This window comes from Lissotriton helveticus, chromosome 3_1, assembly GCF_964261635.1.
Source record: "Lissotriton helveticus chromosome 3_1, aLisHel1.1, whole genome shotgun sequence".
In the NCBI taxonomy this organism is placed as follows: domain Eukaryota; kingdom Metazoa; phylum Chordata; class Amphibia; order Caudata; family Salamandridae; genus Lissotriton; species Lissotriton helveticus.
In genome coordinates, this window is record NC_136061.1 from 388,203,177 (window position 1) to 388,221,222 (window position 18,046).

At 44.6% G+C, this 18,046-nt stretch overlaps 1 protein-coding gene across 4 annotated transcripts in view; it reads left to right on the forward strand.

The window, feature by feature from the left end:
- SMG6 (SMG6 nonsense mediated mRNA decay factor) overlaps nt 1–18,046 on the forward strand; it is a 1,202,478-nt gene that overhangs the window by 171,992 nt on the left and 1,012,440 nt on the right. For all 4 annotated transcript variants that reach the window (XM_078680136.1, XM_078680134.1, XM_078680133.1 and 1 more), the window contains exons 3-5: nt 7,476–7,668; nt 11,687–11,797; nt 12,412–12,518. In XM_078680136.1, coding sequence (XP_078536262.1) covers nt 7,476–7,668; nt 11,687–11,797; nt 12,412–12,518 — 411 coding nt within the window. The remainder of the gene's footprint in view (nt 1–7,475; nt 7,669–11,686; nt 11,798–12,411; nt 12,519–18,046) is intronic.

The following is an 18,046-nucleotide window of genomic DNA, read 5'->3' on the forward strand; positions in this document are numbered from 1 at the left end:
CCTATCACTCACATGAACTCCGTTCTCACCCTACATTCACACCTATCATCCTGTATTTACACAGGGACCCTGCTCACCATCCATTCATATGGGCCAGCTTCTCATCATACTCTCACACAGGCAACCCCCCCCCCACCCTGCACGCTCTTCACTATGCTCTCACAGAAGCACACCTATAACCTTGCATTCACACATCTTTCCCTGCTCTCACACAGGCTCACCCCTTCCGCTGCACTCATTCACACTCAAACCTTTGCACTTACACAGGCATAGTGCTCATCCTCATAACTCTCAACCTTGCACCCACATGGGTTCGACTCTTCCTTTCACCCTGCATGGTATCACTCCACATTCAAACCGCTCACCCATCTCTCACCTTGCACTCACATGGGCACATTTCTTATCCTGCATTGACCTGTATCTCTAACTCACACAAGACAACTCCACCTGCACTCACACAGGCACACCGTTCTCCAGGAACTCCTCTCACCTGGCACTCCCACAGCTCTCACCTCGCCCTCATACGGGCTCACCTTTCACCTTGCACTCACTTGAACACACCTGCTCCTTCATTTACACAGGCTCACTTCTGCCACTGCATTCACGCAAGCCTCACCGCTCACCCTGCCCTTATAAATATACCGCAGCTCACGTGCAACCCCCTTTCTCTGCATATGTTCTTCTCCCAAGTGGAAGAAAAGGCATTTGGAATGTGCTCTCTCATTTAGTTGGTGGTGGTTTGAAGTGCCACATGTTACCTTGGTCCTGAGAAGCTGGATTTGCTGGAAGGAAAATAATGTTTTAAAACAGAATGAATAATATGGGCTTTCCTTTAGCATTGCTGCCTTTTAAACCTTAGTTAATGCTTACTATGACTCTGTGTTAATCACGTGAAAGAACCAAATTTATAATAGTTTAAATAGCCATGATTTGGCTAGTATCTTCTTTACGTTGGCAATAATATGAGCGTCTGTGGTTCTGGAGCATACTTATTTGTCACTGAACTTGTATTTCTTGAATTTCTTAGCAACAGGGTAAGTCACACATTCAAAAATAACATTTAAACCAAAGTTCATGAGACCTGCAGTAATGTCGGGTTTTCTGTAACATTCCATTGGGAAGAGTGCAACCATTTGTGTGGCCAACCATGCCCATGATGGTCTATTGGATAAGATCAGTGGCAAAGCTGCTCTCTGCACGTCGAGCACAAATGTCAATTAGAATACAGAGACCCAAGAAAGAAATGAAAGGTGTGGAGCAAACAGAGCCATAGGAGTAGCTATGATGTGTTCCACAAATACTTCCAGTTGTTGTCAATGGTTTGTAGTTATGTGGAGGAACAGCCAGTAACTCCCACTGTCTACAGCATGAAGGACTAACAGCTTGGTTGCTTTCTCCACAGATAGGACAGAGAGGAGGCAAAATGCAGGTGATAACAGCCTAATGGGCTATATGCTGAATTTAGATTATGGGAGATACAATAGCTGCGGATAGACATGTACTTAGGAGTCGTAGTGGGGAGGCAAGAGGGGCCATAGAAATGTCGAGCGATTTAGCACCTATCTTTCCTTAGCAGAGCACCTGCACTCAAGTGTGCACCTCCCTCCAGCATGTCAGTGCTGGTGACTGGTGGGTACTACAGAGCCCACTGGGCCCCTTTATGTTTGGACACCTGAGGCTTTCCCATGTCAAATGCAAAAAGAAGAATTGATGGACAGAATGCAGAACAATGTAATACATTTACCCCAGTACAGAGACCTGGGCCTAATTCCATCTTTTTTTGCTCACCGTGCCATTCCAGTTTGGACCCAGCCATATGCAAATCAGTCTTGACCCTGTGCCCAAAGGGAAAAGTCCAGCCCGAACTGCCAGGCCGGGTCCTCCCTGGACTGGAAACAAGTATCCTAGGACCGGTTTCGGGCTTTCAGCCCTCATCAGCCAGGATAGCTTGACTCCAGTGGCATGGAGAGTACAGGACCCACGTCTGGGCATACCCGTCCCACTCGGGTGACATATGCAAAAAGAAGAATTGTCAGTCATCAGAAGGTTGCAGGAGAAGCTGATAGTGGTGATCGGCTCCCAGGCAACAACGTGACATAAGACTATGCACTTGTTAAGCTGGGAATGCAGGAAGTAGACTAAAGGAGAGCCTATTCTTTGAATATGAGGAGGAAAAACACTCCCAGCTGGCTTTTCCAGCACATTTGACCAACCAGCGACATTAGACAGCTTTCATAATTCTCGCATTAGCGCGGGGTGGACTTTCACAGAAACACTCAAAATACTAAACCCTATAAGTTATGTACCCCTCACCTCATCTTTGCTCAATGTGTTCTGTCAGTGTGGCACCATTTTGGGTGAGGGAAAAAGACTTAGTTCATTAGATTTCAGCTCTTTCTCGCTAACACATCATTGGGTTTCAATGCGACGGTCTTGGTAAGTTAGGGAATACCTTTCGGGATCCATAGGATTGCAATAGCGTTCTCTTTCAGACCACGCACGTTCTGTCCAATTAAATACTCTACTCAAGGTAATCAATATGTGGATGGGACCAAAGCATGTCCCTCTAATGCTTCTTACAGCTTTTTTAAACTGTGTTGACCACATGCGGTATCGCAACACCTGTGCTGTTAAACGATACGCAAGCACTGGCAAAACCAGGAGGTCTCTCCTATGCAGGAGCAATTGGCTTTGCCAATATGCTTTAGCAATGTTGTACACCAGAGTGGCTGTTGCTCAGCATGGCTAAACGTTAGTGTGGTAAAGGAGATGGCGTGGAGAGGAGTGTCATAAAGTGGAGTAGAGTAGTGTTATGGAGTGTGTGCAGTACAGTTGAGTGGCGTGGAGAGGAGTTAAGTGGGGTGTCATGGAGTTGCTAACAGTGTTGTGGAGTGGCGTGGAGGGAGAAAAGCAGTGATACTCCAAGTACGGCCTGGGCCAGCATGCGCCCCTCCTGACCTTTACATGCGACCCCCTCCTCAACAGCAACACTGGCCTGCTACTTACTCAATCCCCTCACTAACATCCAGGAGATGTTCAGTAAACACCCAACATTTATTTAAAGGGCATTGAAGTTAAAGAAAAAGGAAGTAACTAGGGTATCTTGTATGTGTTAACTTCAGGAACACTTTGATTTTTAAAGATATTGTGCAGCAAAAGTGTAAAAATATGATGAATTCTCTTCAGCGTTCAAAAAATGTATTTCATTAACTTGCAGAACCATTTCACCTTAGTACATCAGATTATATCCGTGCATTGAGAAGTATTTTTTTAAGTGTTAGTTTTCAAACATGAATTTATAGTCATTCATTCTTACACCTCTCCCTCCACCCTGACAACTGTGCTAATGGTGAACCAATAGGTAAGGCAATTGTTTTGTGCACTCTTTGGGTGGCCGGGGTTTCTATTATACATGAGCAACATCATAGTTTATGCAATCAAACACAGGAGAAGGTTTTGTACAGCGCAAATATTGAAGTCCTGTATTTTGATGTCTTCTTATATTTGATAATGAAGAAAAAGGAAGGAAGACAATGTCCTGGGATCATACAATTTATTTAAGTGGGGAAGCTATGATTAATCCCAGGTTTTCTGGTTTCACACTGTGCATTTAAGCCTCTAGTTGTGTATGCTTCGCTTCCTGTACACCCACCTTACCTCCCCTCCACCAAACCCCTGCCCACCTCACTGGCTGGCATTAATTGGCAAACTCGGTCACATCACTGGCCAAGTTCTTTGGCCTGTGGGAAAATCTTTGTGAGTACCCATGGAGTAGAGTGTCATAGAGTGGAAGGGCTGTAGAGTTGAGTGGTGTAGAGTGGAGTACAGTCTCAGAGTTGAATAGAGAGTCGTAGAGTGGAGTGGCATAGACTGTCGTGGATTGGTGTAGAGCAGAGTGGCATCGCATAGAGGATGTTGCATAGAGTGTTGCAAAGTTAGTGGCATAGAGCAGAGCAGTTTGCTTTGGTGTGGCATAGAGTGTCAGAATGGGGTGGCATAGATTGGAGTGGAGTAGAGTTCAGTAGTGTCATAGAATAGAGTGAAGTAAAGTGGCATGGAGTGGCATAGAGGGAGTTGCGTAGGACATCGTAGAGTGGAGTAGTGTTGTAGAATCTCAGAGTGCAGTGGCAAGTGGAGCAGAGTTTAATGGAGTAGAGCATCATAGAGTGGAGTATAGTGGAGTTGAGTGTCGTAGAGTGGAGTATAGAAGAAGGGAGTAGAGTGGTCTAGAGTTAAGTGGTGTAAAGTGCAGTGGTGCAGAGTAGATTGGCATGGAGTGCAGTGGCGTAGAGTGCATTGGCATAGAGTGCAGTGGTACAGAATAGAGTAGAGTGCAATGGCGTAGAGTAAAGTGATGCAACGTGGAGTAGAGTGGTGTAGAGTGAAGTGGCATAGCGAGGTGTGGTGCATGGTAGAATGCAGGGGCATAGAGTGGTTTAGAGTAGTGTAGAGAGCAGTGACATAGATTATGATGGTGTAGAGTGACATAGCGTGTCGTGGCTTAGAAAGCAGTGGCATAGAGTAGAACATTGTAGAGAATAGTGGCATAAAGTACATTGGTGCATCATTGTTGGCGTAGGTGCAGTGGCGTAGGGTGCATTGGTTTTGAGTAAAGTTGGTGTATAGTGCAGTGGTTTAGAGTACAGTGGCATAGCATAGAGTGCAGTGGCATAGAGTAGATTGTTTCAGAGTTGAGTGAAGGGTGCCAGGTATAGTGGTGCAGGGTAGAATGAAGTGGCACAGGATAGTGGCGTAGAGTGGTGTTGAATGGCGCAGCATTGATTGCATTGGGGTAGAGTGGAGTGGTGCAGAGTGGCATAGAGTGCAGTGGTGTAGAGTGGAGTGGTGCAGGGTAGATTGCAATGGTATAGAGTAGTGGCAAAGAATGCAGTGTTACAAAGTGGAGTGCCGTACAGCGGAGTTGTGCACAGTGGAGTAAAGTGGCGTAAAGTGCAGTGGTCTAAAGTTCAGTGACTTAAAGTATATTGTTTCATAGTAGAGTGATGTGGAGTGGTGCAGAGTGGAGTAGTAGAGGGAAAAGTGAAGTGGTGTAGAGTAGTGGTCTAGAGTGCATTGGTGCTGAGTACAGTGTTGCAGAGTGCAATGGTGAATAGTAGAGAGGTTTAGAGTAGAGCGGCATAGACAGTGGCAGAGTAAAGTGAAGCAGAGTAGAGCGGCATAGAGTTCATTTGCAGAGAGTGCAGTGCTGCAAAGTATAGTGTCGTAGAGTGCAGTGGCATAGAGTGGTGCAGAGTAGAGTGACAGAGTGCAATGGGGTGGCTTAGAGTATAGTGGCAGACAGTGCAGTGGTGCAGAGTAGATTGGCATAGAGTGCAGTGGTGCAGAGTGTATTGGTTTTGAGTAAAGTTGTGTAGAGCGCATTGGTATAAAGTGCATTGATGTAGAGAGCAGCTGTGTAGAATAGTGGCGCAGAATGGATTAGAGTGGCATAGGCTGCAGTGACAGAGTAGGCTGGTTAAGAGTAGAGTGTCGTAGAGTGCAGTGGTGCAGAGTGTTATGGAGTGCAGTTGTGTAGAGAGCAGTGACATAGAGTTAAGGGATTCTGAGTAGAATAGAGTGCAGTGACAGAGTACAATGGCGTAGAGTGTAGTGTAGATTGGTGTAGAGTGTATTGATTTTGAGTAATGTGGTGTAGAGTGCATTGGCAACGAGTGCAGAGGCACAGAGTAGAGTGGCACAGAGTTTAGTAGATTGAGGAGAGTGCGGTGTTGCAGAGTAGATTAGAGTGGCGTAGACTGGATTGGCATAGAGTGCACTGGCGTACAGTGGACTGATGCAGAGTAGAGTGAAGTGGCAAAGATTACAGTGGTGCATGGTAGAGTAGTGTGGGGTAGAGTGCATTGCATGTGGAGTGGTGTAGACTAGAGAGACTTGGAGTGGTGCAGATAAGAGTGCAGTGATGCAGTCTGGAGTGGAGATGTGTGTGGAGTTTTAAAGCACGGTGGGGTTGAGTGGTGCAGAGTAGAGTAAAGTGGGGTAACGTGTTGTATGCATGATTTGTAGCATATTGCCATTAAAGACTAAACATCCATGACCATTACATTTGCACTCACATAGAGTTTTACTGATAAATATACAAGGCACTTGCAATAATGTATGTAATAGTCATCTCCGAATGTATTGACTTGGTTGCCAGCACAGTTCATTTACAGACATTTACATTTAGTTCTGTGCTAGAAAATAAATATTGTACAGCCTTCCTCAAGCAGGCCCCCAGTAGCCAGCATGATTGTCACATAAAATCTCCGACCTTGAAGTCACAGAAGGAAAAATAAACACCAAGCTCCGTGGGGGACACATCCTGACATTTGACCGCCATCTTTGAATGCACAGCAGATGTGAAAAGATAAGAACAAGATTTAAAGGCTTGTTTACAGAAAGCGAGTGTATAGAAGAATACAGTAAACAAGGTTTGGGTAACAGGAGGGACGAACTAGAGCTGGACAGCCTATAGCAAATAAATCCACCAAATAGAAAGCCAGAAAATGTGTGTTACAAACCACAAAGCAAATGGTAAGCAATGGGCAGAATATATTCCGAGGTCAACTTTCTGAATGACCCCAAGATGTTAGCAAACCAGACGGCTAGTAGGCTGTGACCTAATACTAATGATGCCTGTGAGTCTGTAAAGGTCTGTGTTTAAAAAGTATGAATGAGAAGTGTGTCTTCAATTTGATCTGTGGAAAACATGATTTAAAAAATGGACTTAACTGGGCAGATAAAAACATTATGTAGATCACTACTAGAAAAAATACTAAAAACAAACATACTCGATTTAGATGTGGCCTGACCATCATCCATTTGATTATATGCAGTGCTCTCTGAATCATTGTTACCAAAATACACCAAAGTGAAATAGAACCATACATAATCTGGTTCAAAGTGACATTTTGTAATTGCTGTTCACGTGCTTACTTCCCACATGTGAAGTTGGATGTGGACATGAACACTGAACGAGACAGGGAAGGGAGTGGTTTGAAGGATTACCTGAATCTGTTTTGAGGAGTAGAAAAGCAATCCATGTGATATTTTTCCAATTTGCCTGAGGACATATATACTGAAGAGCTACAGGCAGTGTTCAGAGTAATGGATAGAGAGGTCTGGTTGATTATCGTTGGCATACTAGATGCCGCTACTTGATGGTTTCTCAAGATATCCACATGAGATTCATACATTGGATCGCAATGAGCCATTGCAAACTTTGCATTACCAGGTTTTCTTAATTTCGAAATGATTGCAAAACAGTTGATTTCATTTTATTTAGAGATAAGCAATTCATTTTTCTGTAGTGAATTGGCAAAATATGCGGGTGAAAATCGCAATATGTATTTGCCTTGAAGTGCCGGATGCATAGATCAGATTGGGGTAGGAGTGTTGTAGAGCACCAGGATGCAGCACTATGGGTTGCCAAGTGCTTTCTTTAACATGGCCTTGTGGATCTTCTATTGTTTCAGGACAGAACTCCTGCAGCTGTACGAGCGATGCCTGCTCACTGACATAGAATTTTCCGACAGTCAAAACATAGATCAAATTTTGTGGAAGAACGCCTTTTATCAGGTGATTGAAAAGTTTCGTCAGATCCTCAAGGACCCCGCAGCAGAGAATGCCGAAGTCATTCGAAGAAAACTCCTGCAGCTGTTGGAAGAGGTAAGTGCCTCTATCTCATCCCTCAGTGAACTGATGCAGGCATCAAAGATAAGAAGTTCCTCAGGAATAGTTTGAAGTGAGAAGACTTCTTATGATGGGCTACAGCGATTTCAGCACTCTGAAGGCATGTTTTGCACTTAGGTCTTCGTGTATTTGCATTGTTAGTAATTCTCTCACGTGTCTCCAGACTGTAGTAAAGGGTGACTGCACGACCTCTTCTTCTGAGCAGTCAAAGTCTCTATCTCCTGATCAAAGTAATTCCAAGGGTTGTTCTTCATCTCCATAATTCTTTGGACGGGACAACATGACAGTCCTTCTGATTTTTGTGTTAAAAAGTTAAATGTAACTGATTCCTATACATCTTTTAGTTGATCGGATATGGTGAATTCCGATGTTCCATTGCTCTACATATATCAGCATTTTGTTTTCTTTGGTCACTAGTAGATGGCAGTTTTGAGTTTTTTTTGGAAGGAGGTGACAAATACCCATGTTTTTTGGGTCAGTTGAGGGTGTTGGTGTTATTTCATTAGTAGGATCTGACTGAACTAGAGTTTTCTAAGGCCATTGTCAGGTTATGTTTTCCCATATTTCGATGCTTCCTACCATCTTTTTAGATCTCGCGCCTGCGATTGCAGGGCAAAGCTCTGCTGTCGCAAAGCGAGCCTATAGTGATCGTTTCTGCTTTCAAGGACTACAGAGGAGAGGACAAGAGATAGGCACGCGCACGCAGCCTGCCGGAATCGGATCAAGTCGCGCGCGTGCGTGAACACGCGCTCAGATTCCGGCAGGCTCTTCACACACACACAATGGATATGGACGCGCACACACAAACAGACAGGCACACACAGGCACACGTACAGAGACACACGCACACACACGCACACACACGCAGACATATGCAGACATATGCAGACGCGCGCGCACACACACACGCACGCACACATACAGACACCCCCCCTGCCGTCGCACACACACATACATACACACACACGCGCGCGCACACACACACACACACACACAAGCGCACCAAGTCCCGCCCCCCCTACAACTAAGGCCCACTTACCGCCACTCCGGACATCTGCAGCCTCCGCGGGCTCTTCCTCTGGCCAGGCACTCCGTGGGCGCGGGCTTCACAAGACGGAAGTCCCGCCCCACGATAAATTTCGTTTTGGGAAGTGCGCGCGCACGTCTTGTGTTTTTCATTGTGAGTTACCTAAATTCCGAAAGCATCACGTTAATTTTACATATTGCGCCTAAACACATTTGCTTGTGACGCAGTTAAGTACAACACAATGGATTTCAAGAAGTACAACAATTGACAATTGAACGACACCCACTGCTTTGCTAAAGCCATTATCTCAGGTTATGAATGGTGCAGACTGTAGCTCTACTGCGAAGTGTGGCTCACTGGTTAGAGGAGGCAGACCTGGAAGCAGAGGTCAGCCCGGGACCAGGGTTCAATTCCCGGCTCGCCGGGGTCTTGAGTCCTAAAATGTCCATGGACTCGACAATTCTCGCTCCGGTGCCTACTCGATTCACGGGTTCACACTCTGCGACTCTGGGCAATAGCTTGGTTAATCTCCACAACGGCCCCTCGCGGTGGGATGCCTGGCTTTCACCTTGCGGATACCCTGCCGGGGTTATCTCACAGGGGAATACCAGGACGGGTTCCCTAAGCAAGCGCTTAGAAACCGCTCGGTGATTTGCGCTATATAAATTCCTGTACATTTACATTTTCTGCCCCCTCGTTCCTCACTGATGTTTTCCTGCGAAATAGATTCTTAAAAAAAATGTGGATGCGTATTTTTCGCGGTGTGCATATTTCGAGGCATGTCTTTTCTCACAAGGCGGTGTTCCCGATCCATCCTGCATTGCCACAGAAAAGTATTATCTTTTGATTTTTTTACGAGGCAATTGCATATGTGAGTAATTAGACACTTCAGTAATCACCTCCTCTAATTGCCATGGCCATTTCTTATTTGTAAAAAAGAGTTGGGAAATGACGAGTATTAAAATGTGAAAGCAGCCATTAATCACGCGTTTACACCTTCTTAAACTCCGCCGTGAGGGCGGGATTATCCTAAATCTACTCTGATGCTAACACAAGAATAATGGCTTCAGTAATGACAGCAATGATGATCATAATGCTTTTAACCAACAAAGAATGGCAGAGATTTATTGCTAATAAGGTGGCGCAGGAACCCCTTCATTAACATGATCAATAGATGCTCAGCGCGTTGGGGCCGTGGGAGGTGAAACCCCCTTTTCATCCTATTTACTCAGCCATTAGTGTATTACAACACACTTTTATTTGTACAAAGCAGACGATGACCCTTGACATCTGTTTACCTGAATCTCCTAAATTCACTTTAGAAAAATTAATAGAAAAGGGTTGCATTGATTGTTTTATTTAATGGTCACATAATAGTAAATATGATAATTCATGCAAAAACAAAGTTCACAAACATACACAAAGATAGTCAACATCTATCTAGAAACACACACACTCTCTCTCTCCTTCTCGCTGGCTCGTGTTACATGTCTGATTTCAAAAAGTGCAGTGGTTTAAAAACCCCAGTGAAATATGGGTTTCATCATCACAGCAGCCCCAAAACCACACTACAAAGTGTCACCGCTGTTCAGGGACGCTCAGTTTATATAGCAATGTAGGATCCGAGTATATAACTGGGTTATCTACATAATCCAGCAAGGAAAGTCCAGATGTGCAGCATTATGCAACACATTCTATGTCGGTATCATTTGTTTTAATCAATTTGAGCCTGAAAACTGCAATTTATGCAGCAAATTGCGTGGCAGGTGCACTAAATCCATACTTATGCAGTATATACCAAAGATTTGAATTATGCTATCAGAGCACTGCCCATTGTTTTATCAAGAATCTGTTCATAAAAACTAAACTAATCTAATCTTTCTAATTCAAATCAGTGCCATTATCAGATGCACCTGGAATAGGACCAGCTGTCAGTGCACACTTTCACCAGGCACAGACACCATCAGACGTCAGTGCATGCTTTCACCGGGCACAAACACCACCAGCCATCAGTGCACGCTTTCACCAGGCACAAACAACACCAACCATCAGTGCACGCTTCCACCAGGCCCACGCCACCAGCCGTCAGTTCACGCTTTCAACAGGCACACACACACACACCACCAGCCGTCAGTGCGCGCTTTCACCAGGCGCACACCACAAGCCGTCGGTGCACGCTTTCACCAGGCACAGACACCATCAGTCGTCAGTGCACGCTTTCACCGAGCACAAACACCACCAGCCGTCAGTGCACGCTTTCACCGGGCACAAAAACCACCAGCCATCAGTGCACACTTTCACCAGGCACCGACACCATCAGTCGTCAGTGCACGCTTTCACCGGGCACAAACACTACCAGCCATCAGTGCACGCTTTCACCAGGCACACACACCACCAGCCGGCAGTACACGCTTCCACCAGGCACACACATCACCAGCCGTCAGTGCACACATCAATTGTTAACGCATCCGCAATTAACTATTGTATCAATCGCAGTATGGCGCACTTTACTTTTAAACATATTCATCTAAAGCGCAGCATGCCACCATTGCTACAAAAATAAATACAAATTTTTTTGGCCTACAATTTATAGACTTTTGTTGCAATTGGTGTTGCAATATTTAGCAATGCCAATAGCTCAAACTTAATTAATGCGAGACCTATTGCATTGCAAATGCTTGTTTTAAATTAATTTTATTGCACCTGAAGTTCCCCGTTTTTCTTTGGCCAATCTAGGACTCGTCTTTTTCTGAACCCTTTTTGATTTTGGTGGGGGTAGGAGGAGTGGGCAGTGACGTCATCTTTTTACATTTTGAGGTGGTTGTCCTCGAGTATCTTTGGTTAATTGAAAGTAGTGGCTCCATCAGGTGTTTCATGGTGTCTACAAGCTTAGATGTTTCATTGTTTGTTCCATTATGTATTTTGCTTTTTGTCACTGTTCTTTCTCTTATTTCTCCTTGACCACAGGGCTCTGCGTTTTTTGACAGCTTGCTTCAGAAACTACAGTTGACTTACCAATTCAAACTGGAAGAATATATGGACGGCACAGCTATTCGTAGCAAGCCTTTGCGCAAAACGGTACATATCCTACTTCACTTATGTTTGGGTTTGGGGGAGGCACTCCTGAACATCTGGTAATCCATGATGTGAATCAGTGGTAAGGAAAAGACACTTTAGTGGTGTGTCAGAATGTCTCTCACTCTTCTTTGTCATCTTGCTAGACCAGCATTAACCTTGGAGGCTCTGCGTCATTGACTTGTTCAAGTTGGACTGACAACTGTTTCTACAGATGGGCTCTAGGTCTCTGTGGGCTGGATCAGGTTACCACAATGCACACCAGCTTTCAAGATGTGAATTCGTTGTTGTGTATTGTGAAAATATATATTAGATTCTTTGTAGCAAAGAAAAGGTAACATCGAACTTGGATCCTTTGACTGTGTGTTTGGGGGGAAAGGAGTAGCAGCAGTTGGAGCTATCACTCCCTGTGTAAACGTCAGTTGCACCTGGGTTCTTGCCTAAGCTGAGCTCCCTCACTAAAGTATGTGTGTAGGCAGTGTCCGGTCTCTTTTGACCTCATGTCTTTGTGTTCTCATAGGTTCAATGAGTTAGCCAGAAGAAGTGCATGATAGACCCTGACTGTGAGTTTACTGCAAAGAGGTAGCACATGTGAACAATGCATTTTCTATTGGCAGGTGAAGTTTGCCCTGATCAGTGCTCAGAGGTGCATGATCTGTCAGGGGGACATTGCCAGGTACCGGGAGCAAGCCAGCGATACCACAAATTACGGCAAAGCACGCAGGTAGGAGACTACAAGCACATTCTCTTTGTGTACCTGCGGGTGGGTGAGTTGAACAACTGGAGTGGAGATTGTTAATGTGTATTTGTTTTATGTGGTAGGGTGGTGGGAAAATTAAGATTTCATGTAGAGGAGTGCTGTGTTATACAGATAAGTGCATATCCCTACCTATTAATGTAACATTTACAAAAGAAACAGTTGCTCTAAACAGAGTGTGCTGCTGAGTTCACGCGCTAGCTGCCAATATTAGTGACTGTTGCAAGTGCTTTGCCAGAAAGCACAGTGTCTGGATATGATTCTCTGCCTAGTTGGTAGCACATTTTCAGGAAAGCCTTCATGTTGAGCTCACTTCGAAATGTCGACTTTTAGAGATGATCCTTTTGGGTTGTCCATTTTAAAAAGAAACGCAAGGAATAACAAAAAAAATCTTGGATGGCCCTCTAACCTTTCTAGCTATATATTCGTCCCTCCTTGTGCCCCAAAATGTAGAAGCGCATTGGTCGGCAACGTGCCTTTACGTGCATTCAATTAAAAGGCTCTGCTATTCTGCAGTTACTATATTCTTCTGACTTTTTCTCAACTGCTTCCACTCTAGTTGGTGCTGTCGTCATACCTGCCACTCTCAGCTCTTTTTGTTATCATCTGAGCGTTTCCTGTGAATACCAAAGAAGCTGTCGCTGTGATACCACAGTGGCATGACTTTTAAGTTTGCTATTGTTTTTAAATGACCGTTATTAAATCAGCATGCCATGCTAACAAGTTAGACTACATCCGGTGTGTTCGTTTTTTTCGCGCTCTGGAGAATATTTTTATTGTGACCATCTATGACCTCGTTCGTTTATGAGATCAGTAGTATTTTCAAAGGACTTGTATGGGATGTCTGGGCTAGTGCCTAATGTGTGTACCTTGTAAAGTTTATATTTCTGTTTATTTAGACTTCTCTTTCAGGGTTGAGTGATTTTTGGAGTGTTCACTGCAAGGGAATGGATTGCATTATTGCAGTGCACTTCCTGTGGATCAATATTACGTGGTAGTAGGAGGCTTTGGTTTACAATGTGTCCAGAATCCATGGCAAAGCGAGAATATGGAAAGGTAATTGTCAACCACAAATTTGGACAGTCACAACATTAATAATTACAAAGAAGGATTTCCTCTTCTTGCAGTCTCATTAGTTGCAGGGAGCCGAAGTGTGTACCATCAGTTCGGTCTGTGTCATCAACAGACTGGGCTGAAGAGCGATGCCCTCACAGCGCCAAAGACAGCGCAGTCACAGTGAGGAAACATTAGATGGATCTTTGTCTTTCAGAAAATAAGTATGCGTTTCATACCTGCAGTCTGTTTCATTGTTCTCAAAACTTCCTGTTTCATACCAATTGAAGCCGGCCTGACTGGTGCATGCTGTGTAATCTGAGTCTCTTTTTGGAGTAGGAAAAATCTACAGTAAGAAAATGACAGCAACCAGTGGTAATTACGTACATTGTCTCACATTCTCCCGGCATTGAGAGCATTAATCTGCTGGACTCTGTGTCTTGGCTCATGGTGCCTGCATTTTTGCCGTACTCTAGGGATCAGTGCTAGTCCTGTTGTCAACCAAGGCACTGTTGATGGAACAACGAGATGGTCTTTGAGAAGATGTCGCTTCAAACATACTCCAGTCTAAACGTTACAAGTTGTAAGAAAATATACTGCACATAAAAAATGTTGCCTCCATTTGAAGAGGGGCGTACCGCTTTCATCAATGCACGGACATTATAATAGTATGCCAAATTTTTCTCCGCTTCTCTTAGATTGAGTTCTTAATCCAGAGTATACAAAAATGAGGGGGACCAAGTAAATGTGGAGAGTATAAGATGACTAAGAAGAGCAACAAATAGAATTTTCTTTTGAGGAAGATCCTTTTTTAGGGTCGAGCCTGCGACAGCACATGATCCGCATTTGCCTTTACTTGTGAGACACTGTTGCTTACAATAAAGGGCTTACAGCCCACCCACTGCTTACCATTTGCTATGTTCAAAGTCACTATTCTTTGCTGCATCCTATTTGTCCGTTTTAGGACCAAGCACAGATGAATTCAGCTAACTAGTGCCTGTCCACTGCTCCACTGTGATTGAGGTACTATTTCTCCTTTCCCCGCACCTCCTCATTTCGCCCTGCCCCTCATTTTTTATAGCAAATGGCTGTGCAACATGGCTTTAAAAAACCAAAACGATATGACTATGTCAATGCGGACTGCATCATAGTGTTTTTTTTTCTTGACTTAAGCCATGTTAACATGTTAACTTTTCTTTTAAGATAAAGTGAGCACTAGATAAGGCAATAAAGATATTACGTGGCAAGCCGGGGAACAATGAAAAGCCATGAGCAAGACCGTACCATAGCATGTTTTCTTTTTATTAAAAAATAATGTACAGTGACCACACATGGCCTACTTAGATGGACAGTTCGTCTATTCAGCCTAATATCCATTGACGGTTATTTATCTTTTGGCGAACAGTACATTTTAGTCCACTGCTTTAGCACTTCCAGGTCACAAGGCAGCCAGTCCTTTTGTTGAATACATAACCTGGGAGTTTTGTCTGGGAAGGACTCGTAGTTGTCTAAAGTAATCTTCGATTGGAGCATATTTGGTAATTTGGCCAATCCAAGTGCACTTTGCCAAAAATGTTTAGTGCTTTTTGATTGTGGAGTTCACATGGGCCTCAGGTATATAGAGATATAATGGGACCCTAAACAGGGCTCGGAGGGCTGACCCTTAATGGCTGTGTACTATGCAGATGGAGCGGGCTGGGTCCAACCCTTGCTGAAGAATCAGCGAAGGTGGCTTAGTCATGGATCGGTTTGTAAACTTTGAGCCTGCCATGACAGTCAATGCTCCCCTGCCAGTCTTTTTTTCAAGAAGAATAACAGAAATGTAGAAATTGTGCGGCATCCTATGTTGTGCCTCATCCACGTATTTCTATGGCTGCCCAAACTCGTCATAGAAGTTGAGGAGGGAGAGGTATTACAATTCTGCATCGTACCATATATTTATGTCGATCTGTATTTCTGTTTTTCACATTTTTCAGAAGCAAGATTGTGAAATGGAAATATTGTAGCCGTTTAGTTTTTAACTAGCTCATTAGTGCAATATAACTCCTGGTGTATTCTTTCCATATTTAAAGGATAGGTTTGCACCAGATAAACAAAACTGTTGTAGTGAAGAACTACTCAGTTTTACCCTTTAACCTTATCGGGGTACTTTCATGGAGAGTATTTATCGTGTTTATTTTGTGTAATATGTAAAGAATCTATGCGGGTAGCATGATTGCGAATTCACCAAAAAAGTACGCAGCCAGTAATCTGCAGTTCCCAAGTTTGAATATGGAAGAGCAAAATCAGTTTTCCATCCTTCCAATGTTGGTATGTTGAGCTGATAAATTTGTTTGTTTTTTAAACCACATAGAGAAAAAGTGTTATTTGACTAATTAGTATACACACGCCAAAGGTACAGAACAGAATGACTTTACAATCTTAAGGAATTACATGATTTAGCAACGTATTGCTTGTTAAGTCTGCTTTGTGGGACAGTGGCGAGCAGGCAGAGATCTCTGCAAAGAGGAAACCAACTCCTTCAGTGTAACCTAGAAGAAAGCTGTCAGCTGTTTGCGAAGCCATCCTTGCGGTGCTAGTCTGCCCCGGTACAGCATGATTCAGGTCTGCATTCTTCACTAAATATGTGGGAGTCTGTAATTAATAAAAGTCATGAGGCAGTGAGATTTCTAACGTATCTTATTATTTGACAGCTGCGAGGAGCCAGTGTGGACCCACCCAAAATACAGAAGTTGCATGCGGTTTATGTAGACTATAGAAATGTTGCACAAATAAATACACATCCAATGGGCCATTCCCCGACATAGGTACTTTCCAAACCTTTATCCATTCATTAATGTGTATTCAATGAGGGCCTATATATGGGCATTTATCAAAACATGCATGGGGCATCGCAACAGCTTGTCACATACGCTTGTGACTTGCTCATTTCTGAAGGCCTTGCGGTTACAGCAAAAGTACAGAACTTCATAAACAAGTAGGGTGTAATAAGTCAACGGTTCTAAGTGCAGATCAACGGTCAAGTAAAGAATAGAAACAGAAGAAACAGGCCAGCAACTTTGACATATTCTAAACACTTCTTCTCTCGAGCGTCACAAAATGGAGCCTGAAATAAAATGTATTCCAATTCCCTCCCTCTCCAGCTCTCCCTCTTTTCCTTTTCTTGAATCTGCCTTTTTCATTCCTTCCTTCTTTTACTATTTTTCCATTCTCATTGTCTTGACTCCCTCCACCTTTGTGCCTACATCCTTGACGTTCTTTTTTCATTGGTCCTTCACCTGTTCACACGCTTTTCATACCTTTCCTTTTCTTCTTTTCTCCTTGATTCCTACACCTGCCCCCTTCCTCTCAACTTTCTTTGTCTCCCTTCTTAATGTTGTATCTTCCACTCTCCTTGTTTGCTTCCCTTTCACCCCTCCTCTTTTCATTGTTCCTTCCCTCCCCACCCTTCCGTCTAACCTACAACTATGCCTTCCTCCTCCCTTGCTTACTCCATTCCTTTCCTTCTTCTATCACTCTGCATCACTCTACTCTGCATTACTCAGTCAGTGCCAGTCTACTCTGTGCCACTCTACTCTGTGCCACTCTACTCTGTGCCACTCTACTCTGTGCCACTCTACTCTGTGCCACTCTACTCTGTGCCACTCTACTCCGTGCCACTCTACTCTGTGCCACTCTAGTTAAATCTGGCTCTCCATCTGATCCAGTTAGGCCCGCTCTGTTCAGAGAACAGGCCTTTATGGGGCGCACTGCGGTGTGTTCCCTTGTCAACCTATCTTTGGAGACAGGGGTGGTTCCAACTAAGTGGAAGCAGGCGGTGGTGTCTCCCATCCTCAAAAAACCTTCCCTGGACCCCTCTGTGCCCGAGAACTATCGTCCCATCTCGCTGCTGCCTTGGCCGGCGAAGATAACAGAGGCCCATGTCAATCTGGACCTGTCTGAGTACCTCACACGAACCAATGTCCTCGACCCCACACAAAACGGCTTCCGTGCTGGGCACAGCACGGAGACCGCCCTCCTTGTGATGGTGGAACATCTCCGTGCGTTGTTGGATGCTGGACAGACGGCGGCGCTGATACTGTTAGATCTCAGCGCCGCCTTCGACACAGTCTCTCACAGCATCCTCCTGCATCGGCTCGAGGAGATAGGTGTCGGTGGACAGGCCCTGCAATGGTTCCGCTCCTACCTTGGCGACCGTTCCTTCTGTGTTTCCATCCCTCCCTTCAAGTCCAACTTCCAACCACTGGCCATGGGGGTTCCACAGGGATCCTCGCTGAGTCCCACGTTGTTTAATCTCTACGTGAGACCGCTAGCTGATGTCGCTAGGCAGTGGGGCCTAACCTTGGTCTCATATGCCGACGACACACAGCTGGCGGTTACTCTCAGCGGGGATGCGGAAGTGGATGCCCCCAGGTTTCAGGATGGATTGAAGGCGGTGGCTA